At 46.6% G+C, this 17,347-nt stretch overlaps 1 protein-coding gene across 3 annotated transcripts in view; it reads right to left on the bottom strand.

Moving 5' to 3' along the window:
* Positions 1-7,769, bottom strand: part of Gmeb2 (glucocorticoid modulatory element binding protein 2) — a 34,505-nt gene extending 26,736 nt beyond the window's left edge. Inside the window, exon 1 of one of the 3 annotated variants that reach the window (XM_023561954.2) lies at positions 7,612-7,769. Coding sequence is in view for 1 of the 3 variants with exons in the window: in XM_003462796.5 (XP_003462844.2) it covers positions 7,052-7,236 (185 nt within the window). In the remaining 2 variants the exon portion in view is untranslated. Of the gene's footprint in view, positions 1-7,051; positions 7,298-7,611 lie in introns of those variants that run through there. The other 2 variants (XM_063248007.1, XM_003462796.5) reach the window with 2 other exon arrangements.
* Between the last annotated feature and the right edge of the window lie 9,578 nt (positions 7,770-17,347).

Here is a 17,347-nt window from a genome sequence, read left to right as displayed (position 1 = left end):
CCACTAATATTTTCATAGCTGAATGTGCCATGTGGAAAAGGAGCAGGTCACTGGGGGCTTCACTTGGAGGGCTATATTCTCATTCCTGTCTCTTCCCTCTTCTCTCTCTCTGGTTCCAGACACTATGCTAGAAGCAGTTTTCCTCCATTTCTGCCTTGAAGCCTTGTGACCATCAACTGATCTCATTAAAACTACAAGCCAAAAAAAAACCTCTCCTTAAAAAAAGAAAAAAGAGGGGCTGGGGATTTAGCTTAGCGGCATAAGCGCCTGCCTTGCAAGTGCGTGGTCGTGAGTTCAATCCCCAGTACCGATAAAAAAGAAAAAGACAAAAAAAAAAAAAAAAAAAAAGACAGGAAAGGGGAAACATCCTTGTTTATTATTAGTAGTAATATCATTATTAATATTATTTTGGGGGGGTGCTGGGGATCGAACTCACGACCTCGCATTTGCCAAGCAAGCACGTACACCACTGAGCTAACCCCTGGCTCTATTAATACTATTTTTGTCTTTGATGGTCCTGCCCTCACCAATCAAATCTCCTGCTTGAAGACTGCTTGGTAGTAGTGACCTGGCGAACACCAAAACTGTGGTTTCTCCATCCTGACTAGATGATGGTATCCCAAATTTGTGGAGGTTATGCTACCTCATTCTCCATCTTCTTCACCAGTCGCAGGCCAGACGCAGTCAGCACATGTCACAGAAAAAATAACAGCTCCAAACTTCTAAGTAGAGAACAAGGCAAGGGCCCTGGAGTCAGTATGGGACACTGGACACAGTGGGGGATATGCAAACTGAACCTACACAGCTGCATGGGAATAGAACATCCTGAGACAGTCCACACGTGAACCTAACTGTACATGGATAACCAAAGCTTTGAGAACTGATCAATGGGTAGACCACTGTTCAGCCTCACCTTGAACCCCAGATGGTGCCCAGGCAGCAAAAATAGGAGCACTGAAGCAGCCCTGAAAACTGACCTAATCTCAGCCCAGAGGAGATTCAAAACACACAGCATAAAATACATCATGTTCCTGCTGCAACTGGAATTCTACATTCTGCATTCTTTTCAAGACTGAAACATGACCCAGATCTCACAGTACAAAGTATCCAGAATATAGTCCAGAATTGCTTGACATACAAAGAGTAGGGAAAATCAAGTTCTCAAAAGGAAAAAAAAAAAAAAAACAGCTGAGAAAAGTCTGCCCTAAAATGACTGTAGGAGTCAAAGAAGACTCTAGGCAGACAATTACCACATCACTCCCCAAAGGTAAGCCAAGTTACTGTCAAATGGAAATCTGAGAATCAAAAATTAGAACAAAGGCTGGGGAGTGTAGCTCATGTACAACACTTACCTAACATGTAAAAGACCTGAAATACAAACATCAGCACTACAAAAAAAAATAGTAAAAAAAAAAAAAAAGTATATACACATACATAATATCCAAATTAAAGATCACTGGCTGGCTCCATAGCAGCATGGAGATGAGGGAATGACAGGAAGGAACCAGGAAACACAAAACAGTGACGGCGAGGTGTGGTGGCACATCCCTGTAATTCTAGCTACTCAAGAAGCCAACATAGAAGTTTGAGCTTGAAGGCAGTGCAACATAGCAATATATCATCAAACAGAAAAAGACAGAAAGAAAGAGACAGGCAGAGAAAGACACAGACAGACAAACACGCAGAGACAGAGACAGAGAGTGAGACAAAGAGCAAGAGACAGAGACAGACACAGAGATAAGAGACAGAACCAGAATTACTCAATCTGAGCAGCAGAGATTGGAAAGCAGACTGCACAGAGCTTCAATACAGGTATGTCACTGACTCACAGAGAGATGGTAAAAGTGCAAAGAAAAAACACCTGAAAAAGTAATTGCTGAAAACTTCCCAAATTTAAAGATAGAAATATTTTACATTCAAGAAGCTTATCAAATCTACAGTAGGCATGCCCACATCATAATCAAGCTGAAAATTAAAGACAAGCTCGAAAACCTAAAAATAGGTTTAAAAAAATTAGGAATTAGCCTCGGTAGAGCTGACCTGTAATCTCAGCTATTCAGGAGGCTGAGGCAGGAGGATTGTGAATTTAAGGTCAGCCTAAGCAACTCAGGAAGATCTTTCCTCAAAACAAAATTTTAAAAGGCACAGGGTTATATAACTTAGTGATAGAGTGCTTGCCTATCAAGTGCAAAACCCTAGGTTCAATTGCCAGTACTGCAACGGAGTGGGCAGGGGGTATGCATTACCACAGGGAAACCACTTAAACACTGTAGGTTTCTCATTAGAAATCACAGGAGCCAGAAGGCAGGGAAACAATATTTTTAATGCGTTGAAAAAAATGACTAGTCAATTCCAAGCACCACAGAAAGAGAAAAATAAATATATATTAAAAAGATAAGAGCCAAGAACAGTGTGGATGCTTGTAATCCCAGGTACTCAGGAGGCTGAGTGAGCAAGACTGCAAGTTCAAGGCCAGCCTGGGCAATTTAGCCAGACCAGGTCTTAGAATGAAACAAAACAATTACAGATATAGACCAGTGGTAATGTGCCTGAGATCCATAGACAGATACAGAGAGACACAGGATTCAAGGATACTAGTCCAGAAGACCCTTCAGAAATAAAGGCAAAGACATTTTTAGATGGGAAAAAAAAGAGAGAATTGGCCACAAACAGACCTACTCTAAAAGAAAGGAGAAAGGAAGTTCTTCTAAAGCATAATTACATCAGATAGGAAAAGGGAACCTGGAACTTCTGGAATGAAGGAACAATTCAAGTGGTAAATGCAATAAGCTATTTTCTTTTCTTTTTTTTTTTTTTTTTTTTTTTTGTCTTTTTCATTTTTATGGGTACCGAGGATTGAACTCACAACCGCCTGCTTGCAAGGCAGGTGCTTATGCAGCTGAGCTAAATCCCCAGCCCTGCTATTTTCATTTTTTAATGGAACCTAGGCTCTCCTACATGCTAGGAAGCTAAGTAAGCATTTTAGCTAGCTAGTTGTTTCTTTTTTTTTTTTTTTTTTTTTTTTGTCTTTTTCCTTTTTATCGGTACCAGGGATCAAACTCACTAGTGCTTGCTTGCAAGGCAGGCGCTTACGCCACTGAGCTAAATCCCCAGCCCCTTGTTTGTCTGTTTCTTGCAACAAGGTGTCATAAATTGCCCAAACTGGCCTCAAATTTACAATCTTTCTGCCTAAGGCTTTGGAGAAGCTAGAATAACCAGATGCTCACTATCATGCATGGCTTATTTTCCTGTAAAGTTTGAAAATACGTATAACAGTTGAAAGCAAATGTCTTTTCTAGTAAGACTTTTTTTCTTTGCTGTACTGGGATGTAATGGGAATTGTATCCAGGGGAGCATTGATCTAAAGCCCTGGCTGTTTTGTTTTAAATTTTCAAACAGGGTCTGGCTAAGTTGCCCAGGCAGGTCTTGCACTTGTGATCCTCATTCAGTCTTCTGAGTACTGGGATTACAAGCATGCACTAGCATGACAAGCACTGGTGAGATTCTCTACATAGACAGACACAGAACCATGACCTGAAAGAGTGGTGCAGAGCTCTTTTGGCACCCTGCTTCTCCCCTTTGTGATGTGGTAGCACACTTTCTAAGTAGGCTGGGAAAAATTCAGCTCTTTGACAGGTGAATGGGCAAACTGTTTACATTCCAAAACTGAATGGTATTTGGAATAAAAACAAATAAGGGCCAGGGGTTTAGCTCAGCGGAGTAAGTGGCTGCTTGGCAAACGTGAGGTCGTGAGTTCAATCCCCAGAATAAAACAAAACAAGTAAGTAGTCAAGGCACCAAAAGATAGAAAAGGAATGTAAATCCATATTACTAAGTCAATGAAGCTCACTTAAAAGGCCCTGCACCTGCACTGTACCACTTCCCTCTATGACATTCATCAGGAAGAGGCAAAACTATGCAGACAGAAAAGAGATCTGTGATACACCAGGACTGAGGAGAGAGGAATAAGGAAGTAGAGTACAGAAAGTCTTCAGGGCAGCAAAGCTATTGTGTACACTACAATGGTGAATCAAGTCCCACCAAACACAATTTAATGAGACTCCATGTCAAAATAGAAAAAAGGCTGGGGATGTGGCTCGACAGCAGAGCACCTGTGGGTTTGATCGTCAATACCATGAACACGTATACACACACCAAATGCAGAGGGGAGGGGATGGCTCAGTGGTAGAGTTCTTGCTCAGCATGTTCAGGTCCCAAGTTTAATCTCCAGCAGAGCAAGAATAAATAACACCCAGGAGTTGCTTAACAGAAACCAGTCAAGACTTCAATTTGATGCTATTTAGACAGAGGCTGATTCCTGAGTGTGGTCTCTGCTACACATTTAGAGCAGCTCATTCTAGGTTGAACAGTAGTGTACTGGAGCTACACACAAACTCAGCTGTAATCCTGCTACTTGTAGATGAAGCCCCAAATTGACTTCGAGGTAAGTAATGTAATAGAGACTCAGAGCACAGCCTTGCAGATGCCCAAAGTGGGATGAAGCCTGGCATCTGCCTTTTTTTTTTTTTTTTTTTTGTCTTTTTCCTTTTTATCAGTACCAGGGATTGAACTCACAACTGCCTGCTTCCAAGGCAGGTGCTTATGCCCCAGCCCCCTGCCTTCTCTTTTTGTATCCATCTCATTATTATTATTATTATTTTGTCATTATTACCTAAAACCTTTGGGTCAGATTCCTATACTGCACATAGGCACCTGTTAATCACCTAAAAAGTATCCACAATACAAAATCTATTAGCCTGAATTTATTTAGCCTATCTCATATCCTTTCAACACTCAGAACACAGAGTAACTAATTTTCAAAGTTTTCAGGGCCATTCAGTCACTAACTTTAACCATGTCCAGTTCCAGACTAGATCCCCTAGGCCTAGGACAATGCCTGCAAGTCTCCAGTGACTGTCCTACCCCTTTGTCTTGGACTCTGAGAAAAGCAGAGCACTGCACATCATTCCATGCTGAGGTCACCCCCCCAAAAGCAGGAGCAATTACCCCATGACACAACTGAGACTACTTCCCTGCAATGTCATCCCACTGGTTCACAATGGGAACCAAACTGCCCCCTCAAGCCACAGAAATTCTCCCAGCACCTCACAGAACCAGTCCTGAGATAATCATCAACCAAGCAAGGATTGACCAGGATTAGCTACCATTATGCAAATCCCCAATCCTTTGCTGTTCTCCTTTTCTACAAAACCCTTAAATCCTGCCCCTTAAAGACTCATCTTGAACCTCTTCATCTGTCCTCCCAGCATAACCATGCTGATTAAGGCTTCTATCTTTAATTCACATTTTAAAAGAAAGGCCAAGCTTGGTCTGTTGGGACTTTCACAGCAAGGGATTTCACCCTAAAACTCTGGTAATAGTAAGACAGAGGATGTCAGGGGTGGTAGCAAATGCCTGAAATGCCAGCACTGGGGAGGCTAAAGCAGGAGGATCACAAGTTTGATGCTGGCCAGGGCTTTATAGTGAGGCCAACCTAGACTACACAATGACATCATCTCAAAAAACAAAACAAAACAAGACAGAGGAAGATATTTCTTCAACTAATACATAAATACACAAAAATAAGACTAAAATGCTAATGCACTATTAGAACATCACACTCCAAGATGTGGCTTTTCATGTCTTATAGACAAATAAAACTTTCTGATAAAATACCACTCAAAACAGCAAAAGTCCAGACCACCTGTCAAAGACACATTTCTATGATCCTCACAGTGTTTCAAAACATTTTAATGCTGGGCATGGTGGCACCAAGTGAGTTTGGAAGACTTCGGCAGGACTGCAACTTCAAGCCAAGCCTGAGCAACTTAATGACTGAGCAAAACTTTATCTCAAAAAATAAAGGAGGGGGATGTACAAAGGTCCTGGTTTTACCCCCCAGGACCACCACCTTCAAAAAAAAGTTTATGAAGACCTGAATTAGTTGGTGTGGTGGTGCACATCTGTATGTCCAGCACACTGAGAGGACGAGACAAAGATCCCAAGTTCCAGCCCAGTCTTGGCAATTAGTAAACTAGTGAGATGCTGTCTCAAAATATAAAAACGGCCAGGGATTTACATCAGTACAAAGGCCTCAGGTTTTGTTCCCCTGTACCATAAAAACCAACAAAACCAAGTTTCCAGCTTCTTTTGAGAAATATCAGAAGCTGTGAGCCCTAAGGGGCCGCTGACATACAGTACAGTTCTCACACCCAGCGGCAGTAATTTTTTTTTTTTTTTGTCTTTTTCATTTTTTATCGGTACCAGGGGTCAAACTCACCACCGCACACTTGCAAGGCAGGTGCTTATGCCGCTGAACTAAATCCCCAGCCCCTGGCAGCAAATGTTTTAACAAACTTTTATCCTGGCTCTAAAAACACTGGGACACATCTCCCTTCCCAACTCAGGCCTCAAATGGGTTATCCTAAGGTCTAGGTTTGGATTTGGTTTTATAAACTCATAAGACATACTGGCATGTTTGGACATACACAAATTCCTCTGCTTTCTGGTTATGTCTGCCCAAAAAGTCTGAAGACACTGTCTGTGAAGACAGAAAATTCTGAGCAGGCAGTCTGCTTAATTGATCTTTACATTTGGCCTTTATGTAATTCATTTGATTTTGATGCAGTAAGACATGACTGAAATTCCTACTTGAAGCGCTAACAAAGAAAAGGAACTATCGTTCAGCAGAAAAGTCATTAACTAAATGATTAATAAAGTTAACCAAGTTGTGACTAGCAGCAACTGACAACCCTAGCTATTCATTTCCTACCAGTGTGTTCCTACCTATACAGCTCCCAACCATGAGTCTAACCAGAGTTCCGCACAAATGACTTATCAACCCAGTCGCACTGATGGAACTAAAATACTGAGATCCATCTTACATTCGGTTCCTTTCAGTGAGTTTCTAACAATACAGTTCCAACCAATGGGCCCATTCTTACAGGGTTCCTACCAGTGGATCTACCTCCACATAGCTCCCTCCAATGGACCTTCACTTACGCGACTCCCACCCGTGGCCCACTGACTCCACTTCCACGGAGAGGCCCACCTTTTAACATGGGTTCCACTGACGCATTTGGCTTCTAACAGTGGACCCCTATCCATAACGCTCCCACCAAATGATCCACAGGGAGGTGCTTCTCGCCGGTAGTACCCTGCACTCGTTTCCTGCTGTTGCGTCCCTACCAATACAGCTCCCACCAACGGGTCTATATAGGCTGGACTCCTACCCATGGGTGCACACTGACGTGGTCCCACCAGCCAGGATGCTCACAGGTGAGCGCCCCGCCGCCCCGCCGCCCCGCCGCCCCGCCGCCCCGCCGCCCCGCCGCCCCGCCGCCCCGCCGCCCGTCTTCACGCGCCGCCCCGCCCGAAACGCCAAGATGGAGGCCGGAAGCGCCACCGCCTTTGCCCGCCCGCCCGGCGCCCGCCTGACGCCGCCGCGCTTGACGCCGCCACCGCCCTCGCGCGCCCGCCGCCCCTCCCCCGGTCTCCCCTCCCCCCGCCGTAACGTCCTGACGCTCCGCAGGGACCCCTGACTGGACGGCGGCGCGTGAGCGGCGCGAGAGGCCTCGCCGCGGGGGGGCGCGACGCGATAGCGCCGCTTACCTGGGGCCGCGTGGGCCTGCTCGGGCGCCCGGCGGCGGCGACGGCGAGTGTGGTGGCAGCGGCGGGCGGCGGCGGCGGCCGCGGGATTCGCTCCTTGTTGGGGATTCGGCGGCGGCGGCGGCGGCGGCAGGGGCGCGGGCGCGCGCTTCCTAGTGACGCAGGCGGCGGGGCCGTGCACGTACGGGCCGGGCGGACTCTGCGACTTATTTGGCGCTTGGCGCGGAGGCGGGCGACGTCGTGAGATAAGGCCCAGAGAATCGTAGCGCGTGCGCGACCGGCCTTGGGCCCGTTCTAAGCGCCAGACTGGCCGTGAGTGCGACACGTAAGCTTTGGGTACTGCCAGTGGTTTGAGTGGGCACGGTCTGTTCGCGTGGGCAGACGCACCGAGGAGATGGTGGTCGGTGCCTGAGCGGAATCTGGGAGCAGTGTCCACGCAAAGCGATGCCGCAAAGCCTCGGTGGTTCGTACCTGCGAACCAGCTTCGCCATGTCTGGACGGTCGTCCGCCGCGGGGTCTGTGGCCGGACCATGCCAGCCAGACGACCAAGTGACGCGAGCGGAGCGCTAGCCAGGTGCCCTCCGTGCTCCCGGGCAGTGGGACAGCGAGGGGAGACCGCTGAGCGCGGGCCTGTTGGCGTCCTCTCGTTGCCAACTGTCGGGGCCATAAATGTGTTTTGGTTTTTTTGAAATAAGATTTTTACTGTGACAGGGTCTGGCTGGCGTTGAACTCGCAGTGATCTTCCTGCCTCAGTTTCCAGAGTACTGGGATTACAGACGTGAGCACATCCGGCCAAAAAATAAGTTGGAAGAGGACTTTTTTTTTTTTTTTTTTTTTGTCTGTTTGAGATAGGGTCTCCCTATGCGGTTCAGGCTGGCCTTATTTTTGTAGTACATCCTGGTCTCGAATTTACAAGTATCCTCCTGTCTCAGTCTTCTGAGTGCCAGGATTATAGGTTTGCGCCACCACACCCTGTTTGGAGAGGGTTTTGAGCATACTTGCGAACTGCTAAGGGCCAAGCTATGTTCTTAGGCTTGAACGTGAGCTCCGCCGTCCAGCAAAGCAGCCACCAGTGTGTAGTAATTTAAACTCAATGAAAATTAAAATCCAGTTCTTAAGCAGTCATTGCGCCGATAAAAAACCATAGACACAATGTAAGGGCTGTTGTAATTCCTGAGTTTTTTAGTTACAGGGAAAGGACTGGAATGAAGCATCTTGGATTTTCTTGGATACAAGAAGTGTCACTTAGCAGGCTTGTACTAAGTACCTTTGAGAGCTCAGTCCTAGCTGTGTGATTAAAAGATACAGTGTCATGTATCTCAGATATACCCCAGTGCGGTGGGCGGTACTTACCTTTGCCTTACCATAGCCTGGGCAGGCTATAAAGCATCGCCTTCTTGGCTTGAATTCTGTAGAGCCATGGTGACATCTTGGCTGACCTCCAGTGCTGGGAAAGCAGAGGTGGCCTGGGTCCTTTCCAGCAGGTCCTTTCCCTGTGTGCTGTATTTGCCCCCTGCTTCTTGTAGCAACTGAGCCAGCTTGAGCTCTCAGAATGTGGTCACAGGAGAGCCATAAAGCTGCAGGATCCCAGGTGCCCCTTCTCGGCGTCTGGAGTGGACAGGGAGTAAGAAACATGCAGTTTTGGACCAGGCAACAGCGCACTTTTAGGGAGGAAGCTGTCAGGATGGGTGTTTAAAAGCACACTTAACTGATAACTATCATTAGAAAGACTGCACTTTTCTGCACCCATTAAATGCACCCAGGCAGTGACAGGGAAGTCTTTGAACTGTAGTAGCCTTTGTTAGTGCTGCTGTTTTGATTATTAGTTGATAAATATGTATGTGTTTGTAGTTGTGAAACGCTTATGATAAGGTCAAAGAACTGCTGGAAAGGATAGGAATGGGCAACCTGGGCAGGAGGGGTAAGCAGTCTGGACACTTGCTGTCCTTGTCCCTCACTGCAGACAACCCAGCTTCTAGGGGACCCCAGGGAGAAGTAGGAGACTAGATCATCATGGTGGGAAGGTTTGCCTGAGCTCTTCTGCAGAACCCAGTGAGCTGGAAAACAAGGCAGATGCACCACCTTACAGTGTTTACATTCATTGCCTAAGCCTTATCTGCAGAAAGGATGAAAGGGCTCCTCAGATAAATTCATTTATTTCATCAATTGATGCTGCCACCTGAATGTTCCTGTATCTCCAGAATTTACACGTTGAATCCTAACCCCCACAGTGATGGAGGTAGGAGTGGGTTTTGGAAGATGACTAGTGCCCTTATAAAAGGGACCCTCAAGGGACTCTTTGCCCTATCCTACATGTGAGAACACAGCAGTGCACCTTCTAAGGTCCTAGGAGCACTCCTTTCCAAATACTTTATTTGCCACATCTTAGTCTTGGACTGCCAGCTGCCAGAACCATGAGCAATATTTCTTGTTTGTAACTCACCCAGTTTATGGTTATTTTTGTTTTAGCTGCCTAAACAAGCAGCCTTTCCCTGCTTCCAGAGGCACTGTGTGCCTTGGCACATGGCCCCTCCTCCATCTTCAAAACCAGCCTTTTGTCTCCGTCTTCCACATTTAAGGACTTTTGTGAATACATCAGGCTCATCTGGCTAGTGCAGGAAACCTCTTAATTTAAAGTTGGCAACCCTCATTAGATTTGTCGCTTTGGGGCTGGGGATTTAGCTCAGCGGCATAAGCACCTGCCTTGCAAGCAGGTGGTCGTGAGTTCGATGCCCGGTACCAATAAAAAAAAGAAAAAGAAAAGCTGAGATTTGTCGCTTTAACTACCTACCTTTAGCCATTAACCAAACACCATCTTGGAGGCAATTATTCTGCCTTCCACAACATTTATTAACTACAAAGGGAAAGGCACTAATTTTAAAGTGAAGTCAGATGAGGTTACCACCAGTGAGACAGGCCGACCCCAAGGATCTGTGAGGTGCACTGCTGAAGGACATACCTCACTTCTCCATTGTGCTTGCCAGCAACACACTACCCCAGTCCGGGACCGCAGAAACATCAAATAAACCCTAACTGAAGAACAGTTGGCAAAATAAGTGACTAGTATTCAGAAGCACAAAATTGTAAGAGAAAGAATGAGGAACTGTCACAGAAGAGATCAAGGAAATGTGACAGCCAGATGCAATGTGAGATCCTATGACTTTAGGAGAAAAACTCAAGAGTTTGCCCAAGGTCCAGTTAATAGAGTATAGTGGTAATTTATTATTAGCAACTCAGTTGTGGTTACATAAGATCCCAGCATTATGGGGGGCTGGATTAAGGATACATGGAAACTGTATTGTTTTATATTGTTCATAAGTCTAAAATTAGTTCACAATAAAAATTAAAAAGAACAAAGCCAGGCATGGTGGCATGTGCCTGTCTTCTCAGTACTTAGGCGGCTGTGAGTTCCAGGCCAGCTGAGGCTACATAGCAAGTTTGGGGCCACTGTGGATTACATGTTTAAAACATTTGGTGGGGGGAGGGCTGGGTTTTCTAGTGCTGAAGATTAAAGATTGAACCCAGGGCCGTTGTGCATCCTGAGCACTACCACTCAAGCCTCCAGAAAACATGTGATGTGCCTAAGCCAGACATGGAGTTTCAAGATAACTGTGGTAGAACTCCGTGGGAAGTGCCAGCAGAGGGTGTCAGCTGCCCAGAAGCCGACCTGGGGAGGGCTGTGAAGAGTGGAAATGAAGGTGACATTAGAGAGTGAGGAATGGCAGGTGAAGACAGCCCAGTTAGAGGCCAAGTTTCCCTGTTGCTGTATGCAGCCCAGCAGGTGGCATGCAAACTGGCCTACCTGGGAGGGCTGGCTGGCAGTCTGTTAAGACTCCCCGGGTGACTACCCCTGGGCCCTGGCCTCAGCTGTTTTGACTGAAAATCCAGACAATCCAGAACACAACAAATGTTTCTTCTTAGGTCATGTGGTAGGCAGGTGAAGGCCATTGCTCTGGATTGCTGCTGGCATCTGAGAAGTGGGCAGACTTGTAGGACTAAACCTTTTTAACGTGTGAGATTTGGCATTAGCTCCTGCTAGCTAGTCTCAGAGTTTAGCTGAACACCCAGCTGCTGTTCACAGAAATGGTTACTGCTGTAGAAAAGTACTGTGTTCTTGGTGTCACAAGAGTTAAAAAAAAAAACAATCCATACACTTGCAGAAAAATAATGACTATTTGTAATTGAGGTAGGATAGAAGTGAAGATGAGTGAAAAAGGAGACAAGGAAACTCAATTTTTTAAAAATTACACTTACTACCTTGTGCCTGGTCAGGTCCCTGCTCAGTTTGCCATATGGCATGATAATCGCTCACGGAGAGTCTGCGTTGCTCTTGGTTTAGCCCTGCATTTACCTACTCTTTTCCTACCCTCTTTGAGACTGGAAACAAGAATAATCTCCAGGGGTCTATAGGAGCACCCAATTCCAGACCTCCCTGGAGCAGCACCTGGAAGTCTCCAAACCTATAGTCAGCTCAGGTTCCAGGAAAGACAACCTCACAGCTCTCCCCATGATGAGGTGACCTTCCCTCCAAGCAAAGGCAACTCCCCCGTGTTGGAATGAGGATAGCCCCCACACACACATAAGCCAAAGCTGTCCCCTCATGGGGATCAAATTATCTGGGATCTCCAGCTATAAGAATTCCTCCAGAGCAACAGAACTGGACCTATCTCTTCTGCAGGACCCGGACCCAGATCAGCCAGTCATAAAATGAGCTGTGCATTTGTGAGTGGGCCAGTTTAAGCCCCTTCAGAGGGCTCCTTTAATAGGCAGCAGTCTATACTGTTCACTTTCACTAACTCTAATAATCCTGACTGAACCTAGCACTAAAACATCCTGCAACTTTCCATGATGTGAAGCAGGAACCTACTTGGAACTGGGTGTACCCCTGGAATCCCAGCAGTTGGGAGGCTAAGTTTGAGTCCTGTCTCTAAAAATTAAGCACTGGGGATGTAGCAGGGTAAAGGCTCTGGGTTCAACCCTAGTATTGCAAACACAAAAAGAATTTCATCTAGTGACATGTTTAGTGATAAAATTTGAGCATCAAGTAAAGTTACAATTTTGTCATTGTGAGCCCTCAGACTTCCTAGTACTTTTCCAATCAAGTTGGGACATTGGCCGAGTGTGTGTCTACATATATATAATTTATTTATTTTTAAATGGAATGTAGGCTCTTTTGGAAGCTCTGCATAACTTAGGGAACCATTTTCCAAATGACCACTCATTATAAAACAGTGAGTTAAAGGTGCATGCATAAAAAACAAAACCATAGTCCAAGGGTGGTTTTTTTCTTCCCCTAGTGGCAGAGATTGAACCTAGCCTTTCACATATGCTGAGTACACATTTCCAACTGCCTTTCACAAAATTTTAAGATTGTAAGGGTCTGGATATGATGTCCTACACCTATAATCTCAGCACTAGGGAGACAGAGGTAGGTAAATCTTGAATTCAAGGCCAGCTTGGGCCATAAAATGAAAACCAGTTTCAAAAACAGACCAAGGCAGGGGTGTGGGTTTAGCTCAGTGGTGTTAAGTGCAACACAAGGTCATGACTTTTGATTCCCGGCAAACACACACAAAAGACTAAGGGCCAAGGATATATCTCAGGGGCATTGGACCTGCCTAGCAAGCACGAGGTCATGGGTTTGATTCCCAGTACAAAAAAAAGCCAGGCCTATAATCTCAGCACTCTGAAGCTGAAGCAGGACGATCCTAAAAGCAAGCCCAGGCTGTGCAATTTAACAAGCCTCTGTGTCAAAAAACAAAGCTAGAGAAGTAGCCCAGTGAAAGAGACATGGGTTCAACGTCTAGTATTGTACTGAAGAAGAGAACCCACTCATAGTCCCACACACACCAGAGGAAAAGACTCTGCAGAGTGGGGCAAGGCTGCTTTCTGGGACAGGGCAAGGAAGGCTGAGTTCACGGGAGCCAGGGAGGCCTCGGGCTTTCCCTGCAGGAGTTAGAGCACATCAGCAGAGCTGTGCAAGGCTGCTCAGGTTCATTTTAAGCTATCCCAAGGGTGGTGCTCATTAGAGCAGCCTGAGACACGCAGTTGCTACGCAACAAAATTATGTTCTTCAGGAAAAAGAAACCACTCATGGTTCCACAACCCTTTTCCCCCTCCTGTCTGCATGGCAGGGCTTCCACTGCCAGAGCAGGTACAGCATGGAGTAGGGCTGGGCAGGCTGGTAAGGTCAAACTGTGCAGCCTCCCTACCTGCCATGCTAGACATCCCTGCTTGGGGGACACCTACTGCATTCCCACACACACAGGACACAAGGTCACCATCAGTTTCAGCTGCTAAATTTGTGTAAGAACAGAAATTGGCCCACCCTCTTGGTAAACACTTACGGAGGAAAACCAGTCAGCAGCTCCTGAGATCTGGCCATGGTGCACCTTAGGCGGTTGCACAAGAAAGCAATTCACCCGCCCTCTTGGTAAGTGTCTCTCGCGCAAGCCAGGAAGAGAACCAGTCAGCGTCTCCCGAGAGCCTACCAGCCCACCATGGGCTGAGAATCAAACATCGCAACCCTCACCTCACCCCAGTTGCCAACTGGGGACAGACGTCTGAGTATCTCTTGGGAGGATGACTGTATGCAATATAGCAAATATGGGGGATCTCCTATCATCTCTTTGAAGGCAAATGTTGTTTTCACTGTTATGATTGTTTTGCTCTATTCAATATTCCGTTTTGATAGGTTTTATAATGTTCTGGTTTTGGTTTGATTATGCTATACCTAATTGACTGGACAACTATTACGCAGATAAGATATACTATGGTACCTATTACTGTTATCCTGGTATCCTTTTGTGAAGTTCTGTACCAGTTTCACTGCATTGTCTTGATTGGCTTTGTTCTGTCTTGTTCTGCTGTATTTTTACTACTTTCAAAATTAAAAGAAAACATTTCTGGTATGGTGTCACATGTCTATAATCCTATTACTTGGGAGGCTGAAACAGGAAGATCAATACAAATTCAAGACCAACCTGAACTACATAGTGAGACCCTGTTAAAAAAAAACAAATTTATTTCTCACAGTTCTGGAGACAAGAGTACAAGGGTGTCCTTTCTGCTGTTCAATGTTCAAATGGTGCCCTGAACATCTGTCCTCCAGAGGGGAGCAACGTGCCCTCATGGATGAGCAGGGCAGGCCCCATCCACTCACCCCCACACTAGGGAGCAAACCTAGGCCCTGCACATTCCAGGCAAGCATTCTGCTGTACCACCGATCTACCTACAGAACCGTGGTGACCCAAACATCTCCCAGGGCTCCTGCCCTAGGATTGTTTCCCATATGGAACTTGGGGACACATCCAGATCACAGGAGTTACTACTCCAGGCAGAGCATCTAGTTTGCTCTGCCTTGGCATGGTGGTACACCTCCTGTAATCCCAGAACTCAGCAGGCTGAAGCAGAAGGATTGCCACTGAGTTTGATGGGCTACACAGTGAGTTCAAGGCCAGTCTGAACTACATAGACCCAGTCTCAAAAACACAAATCCCAGCACTCGGGAGGCTGAGGTGGGAGGATTGTTGCGAATTTGAGACTAGCCTGGGCTACAAAGTGAGCTCAAGGCCAGCCTGAATTGCATAGCGAGACCCTGTCTCAAAAAAAGACAAAAAAAAAAAAAAAAAAAAAAAAAAAAAAAACCCACAAAGAAGAGGGTCAGGGATTTAGCTCAGTGGCATAAGTGCTTCCTTGGCAAGTGTGAGGTCGTGAGTTCAATCCCCAGCACCGCAAAAAAAAAAAAAAAAACACGAAGTATATCCACACAGCCTTTGACATCCCCCTCCCTTAAATGCAGACTTTTTAGTGACTCACTTCTAAAAACTATGTGACTTCCAAGTGGCAATTCATGCCTCTCCTTTCTTACAGTCACTCACTCTGGAGGAGCCAGCACCAGGCTGTGTTTGTGTGCACAGCTCTGTGGACTGCATCCTGCCCATCAGCCTCCTTGGTAGGGAGCCTCACCACAGCCAGCCTTGGATGAGCAGAGCCTTGGCTGAAATCCTAACTGTGGTCTCTCGAGACCCTAAACCAGAGGTACCCTGCTCCAGGACCCCTGGCTCACCAGAACTGTGAGATGAGGCTCATGTTTGTTATCAGTGATAGATGACCAATGTACCTCTTATATGCTTGCAGGAAGAAGCCTCACTCCTGCTTTTGCTTTTCTTTGTTAAGCAAAAGTGTAAAGTCAGTGAAGGATTCCCTACTCTTCCCTGATGTTGGGAGGCACCACATGGTGATTGTCAAACATTATCTGCCTTTCAGTGCTCACCAGGCTTCCTCCTGCATGAATTAAACCCTCAGCAGGACACAATGGGACATGTTTGTAATACCACCTACTTGGGATGCAGAAGCATAAGGATCTCAAGTTCAGGGCCAGCCTGGGCAACACTGTTTCAAAATAAAATTTACCCTCACAAAAAAATAAGGGGGCAGGAATGTAATTCAGTGGTAGAGCACTTGGCTACCATGCATGAGGCCCTGGCTTCAATCCCTGGTGCTAGGGGGCAAAAGCAGCAGCAACAGCAGCAGTCCTGGCCTGAATCAGCCATGTCTCCTGCAGGTGCCAGGTTCTGGCACACTGATCTATGGTGCACACATGCAGTACAGGCAGGCAGAACTCTCATCTCAGAAAATGCTTCCTTGAGCTTCCTTCCCGCTGCCACTCCTGCAGGTTCTTAGTATCCCCATTTCTTCCCCACCCAGTGTCCTGAGTTCTGACTGATCCCCTCTCCTGGGATAGGAAGAGGAGTGCTGTCACTAGGCATGATATTATGACTGGGTTGTGTGGAGGATCCAGAGTCGACCTGTGGTCATGAATAGGGCAGTGTGAACCTCCAGTATCTAATGTGTTCGCCCAGAAGGGCCCCACCAGAAACCCCCAGGGGCGGCCTGGATCCTGGAAGACAGTACATCCCCGAGGTGAAGGGAGCTTACTGGGTTTCTGGGCCTAGATGTGAGACTATGAATAACCAGCTGCCCAATGCCGTATAGTATGAGACTCACTGTGGCAGACCTGGACCTTGTCTTTCCTTAGCAACAGGAAGCCCCGTGGGAATGTTCTCCTTGGGAGATCAGGGTGGTCATGAGCAACAGCCGAAGTGGAGGCCTGCCTTGGCCTTAGGCTGTCTCCTGCTCTGGGGTCCAGAAAGGGAAGTGAACTTCTGAGCTGTGTACATGCTCATTTCTTAAAATCACTGTTGACATCAAAACAATTCATAAGCAAGATTTGTCTGGAGCTCAGAGGGAGTATGTGTTGGGCGCAGGCGCTCAACATACCATACCCCACCCGGAACTAAAGACCACGCCAGCTTCCACAATGCGCTACGTCCCTCTTTAAATTAGCCAACCCGTGCGCACTTCGTGCTCACTCCGTACTCTGTGGCAACTCCTGATTGGCCACAGCTGGATATAGTAGCCAGAGCCTGCGTCCCATTCCCGCCCTGCTTCCTCGTGGCAGCCTGTGATTGGTCACGGCCAAATATATAAACCAGAGCCCGCGTAAATAAACCAGCAGTTAACTGTCATCCACAAGAGCGTCTCCTGTCTCATTGGGGAGCTGCGCCAGTCAAGTATGTTTCTCCGCCCTGACAAATGCAGAACACACAATGGCAGTTCATCTATTTTGGGAGGTTGGTTTTAGGGTTTTGTTTTTGTTTTTCTGATACAGGGTCTTGCTGTGTAGTTCAGGCTGGTCTTGAGCTCATTATGTTGCCTGCTGGCCTCCACTTGCTGT

Source organism: Cavia porcellus, unplaced genomic scaffold, assembly GCF_034190915.1.
Source record: "Cavia porcellus strain 051 isolate PalLab524CR breed Dunkin Hartley unplaced genomic scaffold, mCavPor4.1 scaffold_5, whole genome shotgun sequence".
NCBI lineage: Eukaryota > Metazoa > Chordata > Mammalia > Rodentia > Caviidae > Cavia > Cavia porcellus.
Note: the sequence above shows the minus strand (reverse complement) of the source record. Positions and strands in the feature narration are given on the sequence as shown.